At 38.5% G+C, this 5,815-nt stretch overlaps 1 protein-coding gene across 4 annotated transcripts in view; it reads right to left on the bottom strand.

The window, feature by feature from the left end:
- Positions 1 to 4,021, bottom strand: part of fkbp8 (FKBP prolyl isomerase 8) — a 10,744-nt gene extending 6,723 nt beyond the window's left edge. The window contains exons 1-3 of one of the 4 annotated variants that reach the window (XM_020622389.1): positions 3,763 to 4,021; positions 2,920 to 3,188; positions 2,531 to 2,700 (exon numbers count right to left, since the gene is read on the bottom strand). In XM_020622389.1, coding sequence (XP_020478045.1) covers positions 2,531 to 2,700; positions 2,920 to 3,188; positions 3,763 to 3,950 — 627 coding nt within the window. In that variant the 5' untranslated portion in view covers positions 3,951 to 4,021. The other 3 variants (XM_020622392.1, XM_020622391.1, XM_020622390.1) reach the window with 3 other exon arrangements.
- Positions 4,022 to 5,815: the final 1,794 nt, after the last annotated feature.

The raw sequence follows: 5,815 nt of genomic DNA, 5'->3' as shown, positions 1-5,815 counted from the left end.
AGGTTTTAAAAAAAAAAAAAAAAAAAAACACATCCATAAAAGGCCTTAGGGGACAAATTTGTCCCCAGATTACATACGGGTGTAAAATTTTTATCAATTCACATTTTTTCCAGTCTTTTAAAACTACTTCTGCCTGAAAAATACATATCAAATATGAAATATATTTTGGGATTTTTTAGCCCTTTATAGGCCAGTATGTTTACATAACCACTATTTTTTATGAGGAAAAAACAAAAAACTAAGATATTTTTGAAAAAATACATTTCAACCAGTATTTGATTATTATTATTACTAGGCCCTGAGATGGGTCAATGATTGGCAGCAACACTGATTTTGATGCTCTGGTTTGTTTGTTTTGTTTGTAAGGTCATGCCTTTAATTATGCACATCTTTTAGTCTAAAGACAATTCAATGGGCAAGTTACATATTAAAAAAATAAAATAAAATCACCCCCCAGATATAGTTGTCATGGAAGGGGAACTTAGCTATAGAGACCAAAAAAATTTTTGGTTCCAGGCTGTAAACACGGTTATTTCTGCTGTAAAACTGGGCATTATAACATGGGAATCTATGGGAATTGACTCCTGTTTGAAGTGAGCCTTAAGTGGCCATTTGAGGAACTGCAGGTTTTAACACTTTTGCATTAGCTTCATTTCTCAACCTTGAAGGTTGCTGCTGGATTAAGACCAGCAATCATACAACTTTAAATGCTGCTGAATGTGAGTATATGCAACCTGTTTATCCAAGCCACAGGACTGAGTTGGATTGGAAATGTTTGTGGTATACCCAAGTAAAATGATGCAGTCTAACAAGTGTCCTGCACAATCAGGTGTTTGCCAATATTTTTCTATCTTGTTTATAACAAGTGAAAACCAGGGCTTTCCTTCCCTAATCAAAGTCCACCTAGGCATTTTTGTCAACCTCATCACTTAAAGTCAGATTGATGTTCATTTGCTTGTGACCAAGATACAGCCTAATATATAAATCAAAAACTATCTTGACACAAGGACACTGTTGTTGCTCTGCACAGTAGTTTGCATGCTCCCCAGAGGGACATTCTACTGGAAAGAATACTCCATATACAGGACTAAACTCAAAATGTCATATCAGCCTTCAGCGGGCACAGCATTGCATGCTTTTTACTACAACTCACCTTTGACACACCAACCCCTGGGTGACCTGAGGTAATGTTGACTTTGAAATACATACAAACCCCAATCTCAATGAAGTTGGGACCTTTTGTAAAATGTAAATAAAAACAGAATACAATGACATTCTGGGGTCTGCGCAGTCGTATTTTGCGCTTTATAACGTCTGGACTGCAGGCAGGCCAGTCTAGGACCCGCACTCTTTTATTACAAAGCTACGCTGTTGTGAATGTGGCTTTGCATTGTCTTGCTGAAATAAGCAGCCATGTCCCTGAAAAAGATGTCACTTGGGTGGCAGCATATTTTGCTCCAAAACCTGGATGTACTTTTCAGCAGTAATGGTGCCTTCACAGATGTGCAAGTTACCCATGGGCACTAACACACCCCCATACCATCACAGATGCTGGCTTTTGAACTTTGTGCTGATAACAATCTGGATGGTCCTTTTCCTCTTTAGCCAATAGGACACGACGTCCATGATTTCCAAAAACAATTTGAAATGTGGACTTGTCAGACCACAGCACACTTTGCCACTTTGCATCAGTCCATCTCAGATGAGCTCAGGCCCAGAGAAGCCAGCGGTGTTTCTGGGTATTGTTAATGTATGGCTTTCACTTTGCATGGTAGAGTTTTAACTTGCACTTGTAGATGTTGCGATGAACTATGTTAACTGACAATGGTTTTCTGAAGTGTTCCTGAGCCCATGTGGTAATATCCTTTACAGAATAATGTCTGTGATGATGATGTCTTAGTGCTGCCTGAGGGATCGAAGGTCACGGGCATTCAGTGTTGGTTTACGGCCTTGCCACTTATGTGCAGAGATTTCTCCAGATTCTCTGAATTTTTTGATGATATTATGGACTGTAGATGATAAAATACCTAAATTCCTTACAATTGTATGTTGAGAAATGTTGTTCTTAAACTGTTGGACTATTTGATCACGCAGTTGTTCACCACTTTGTGTACCACACCTCATCCTTGCTTGTGAATGTCTGAGCCTTTTGAGATGCTCCTTTTATACCCAATCACGACACTAACCCGTTTCCCATAAACTTGTTCACCACTGGAATGTTCCAAACAGGTGTTTTTTGAGCATCCCTCAACTTTCCCAGTCTTTTGTTGCCCCTGTCCCAGCTCTTTTGGAATGTGTTACAGGCATCAAATTCAAAATGAGTGAATATTAGCAAAAAACAATAAAATTTACCATTTACCAGTTTGAACATTAAATATCTTGTCTTTGTGGTGTATTAAATTAATTATGGGTCAAAAAGGATCTACAAGTCAATGTATTCTGTTTTTATTTATGTTTTACACGATGTCCCAACTTCATTGGGTAAAACATCTATTTGCAACATGAAGAGAAAAATTAAAGAGGTTTTTACCTGAATAACATCCCCATCTCCCAGAGTGAAAGACAAGTCAGACTGCTCCTCTACAAGTGTCCCATCCTTCAGGTATGTTTTCAGGTGAATCTTGACATTCTGTCCTTTCTGTGGCCGAGTGTCTCGCCCTTTCCCTGCCTTCACAACTTTTTTCTTTAACTGATCATTACCTGGGAACAGACAATGTCATGTTTCAGTGTTACATCACTGGTTTCTGTCCGTTGACTATGGAGCAACCACAAGTCAGAACAACATTAAGGTAATCACAACATATTAGACCCTGCAGAAGGGGAGAGTGTATGGATCTGATCAGACTACATTCCCATCATCGAAATGAGCTCCAAGCCTTCTGCAACACTATCTACATATTTTATGAGCTGCTTACTTACCTAAAACATCCAGCCATTCGTCAACTTGACATGAAAGGTCTGAATCTGTATCTGAACTTTTCTTTTCAGCCTCGTTTCTGTTTTTCCCTTTCCCACCACCTGCGTCTTCCAACGGAGGGGGGTCGTCGTCAATGTCCTCTTCATCTAAAACCTCAAAGTCCTCCCCGCTGTCCAACAGCGAGGTTCCTCTATTCTTTTTAGAAGAAGGCTTACTGACATGGGCATCAGAGGCGTCCATATTCTCCTCGTATCTTAATTTGTAGAATGCTCTGAGAAAGAAAGTTATATACAACCTTACTGACTTCTTGAACTTGATGTCTCAAAACCGAAGTCCTAATTAAAATCCAAATCAGTTTAAAGATAACACGTTAGTCCAAAGCTAGCTAATAACATTAACGTATAAACCTAGCTTTATTACCGTGCGAACATTACAGCTTTAATAAAATTAGAAACAATAAAACAAAAAAACGCCTGTCATGCTGAGCTAAATCTTAAGACAGTTAGCAACATGACTGCAATTACAACGTGCTGGTAACTAACAATAAGTATATTGCCCTTAAAAAAGCTGCCAAGCTAGCCACATACTGCCAGAAGTTTCGGTTATCTTTATGCTATCGGTTTGAGCGGCTAGCATGCTACTGCTAACAGACATGAGCGGAGACACTTGACAACAGCAAACTAGCATTAGTTAGCTGTAAAGCTCACTTGGTGTTTAGCTAGCTAATGTCCGTGCCCATTAACTGATAGCCGTTTTGTTTCTATACTATCAACTTCAGAGCGACTAAGCCCAAATGTCATAAGTGACAAACCCATGTAGCAACTGAAACTATTAGCCTAGAGTACTTTGAAACAGTCAGAGGCTTGTTTTGGTCCTGGACAGTCTCCCCTTGAGCATCCACTGCTGAAGTGAGTTTGTTGTTGGATAACACGAACGAAGTAGGACCTGTACGTATTAAGGAGTGAGCAACATCAAACCGACTTCGTTGCAGTATCTCCCATGGGCTTCCTGGTAACCTTGAGCTCCTGCACATCTATTGGACCTTTTTCTGCATACTAATGTTTGGCCTCACAGGCATCCCGAGGACTGCAGTTATATATTTACCTAAGTATTCACGAGCGACCATTTGTAGTTCGGAAGTAATACGCAAATTAGTATATTTCTTAAGGTAACTCAGAAGTACATACAACCATGGCTAAAGAGACCAGCATTCAATTGCCACTGAGCCACAACATTGGCATTATTGGCAACAATTCAGCCCTCATTGTGTCCTGCTTACTGTGACAAGCCATTTTCCATATTCATAACTGATAGCTTCAAATAGCCTAAATCAAAAATTAACAATTCATCTTTTTGAGACATGTGTTTACAGTTTAAGTTACAATTAAACAAGGCCACCCACATCCAACCATCTGGGTGCAGAAAGTCCTTTAAACCTTTCTGTCTTTGACAGAATACGTCACCATAAATATCATGGGAGTTTATTAAATTGGAGAGCATACGTTTTTTGAAAAGTAATTTGAGTCAATCCGTAGGCCTACTGTAGCCTATATCTAATTGGTACAAGCTAAAATCAAGCCAATTTATTTAACTTTACACATTTTTAAAATGTTGTTTACTGGAAGTGTTTTTTTTCCAGAGATTACATGCTTACAAAAACATTATCTAATATGATACCTTTGTGCCACTTCTCTTTGTGTAATGCGTAAAATAGAAGCTGAAAGCTAAATGAGAGCTCAGATGAAGAGATTCAAAGAACATGTAAAAATCAAATGACATTTATTATTGATGCATTGTTTCTTTTTTGATAAGCAAATTATCTGTTTTTCTTTCAGTCTAAAGAAACTTTACAATATAAAGAAACATACAAAGAACATCTTTATTACCTACACAAGACACCTAAGTCCCTAAGACAAGATTCTGAACTATCCTACCATGAAATACAAAGCAAACCCAAGAGACAGACTGCTTCATATTGAATACTGCCATGTCATCAGAAAGGACCATGAATGGTACAGGAGAATCATTTATATCCCCTTCCCTTGAATCCCCACCCCTCCCCAACTCAACATAACCTCCCCATCCAACCAGCAAATCTTCCTAATGGTACAGTATTATACATCACAATAGAAGTACAGAGATGGCCAACAATTGATATACACAGAGGACTGAGAGAGGATCGGTGAGAGAGCTTCAATCTATACAATGCTATTACAGGAGCGAATAGCAAATCACACAGTTTTTAACCATAAGTATTACTTTTTGATCTATTCTTAATTTAAAATGAGGTTCTCTTAAGTATTCTTCCTTTTTAAAAGTTTTCTTAAATCAATAAAAATCCTTCATATTAAAAACTGCACTATGAGGTCACATGTCTGCTGTGAGAAGATGCCCTTTGGAAAAAATATTCAAATGCTGATTATTGACACCCAATAGTGACATTTAACTGAAACACAAGGAAACAAGGGCAGAGTGAGGATGCCACAGCTGTTGTGCTTCTCTCTGTCCTGTCTCCTCTCTGTCTTATCCTCCCCACCACGTCATTAGCATACAGTCTGCTTTTATTGTATTACTGTATTCTATACATTTTATAGAAATTTCACCACATGTGCCAAATAGTCAGCGCATTGCTTCTCTATGAAAAACATGGACAGTTTTATTTATAATTCACTTTCAGCTGTATTCATTAGTAGTGACTGACATATCAAAACATGTCAATGATATCAAAATGCATTATACAGTATTTACAAAAAAGGAGATTAAAGAGAAAGGGGGAGAGGTTTGAGGGTGACGGATGGTAGTAGAGGAAGGGAGGTGTGTGTCACTACACTGAAGGAACACTGAAGAGAGTGTTCCACATGCCACTGAGAGCCAAATCCTGGAGACATCCCTGCTGAA

Source organism: Monopterus albus, unplaced genomic scaffold (assembly GCF_001952655.1).
Source record: "Monopterus albus unplaced genomic scaffold, M_albus_1.0 scaffold279.1, whole genome shotgun sequence".
Classification (NCBI taxonomy): Eukaryota; Metazoa; Chordata; class Actinopteri; order Synbranchiformes; family Synbranchidae; genus Monopterus; species Monopterus albus.
Note: the sequence above shows the minus strand (reverse complement) of the source record. Positions and strands in the feature narration are given on the sequence as shown.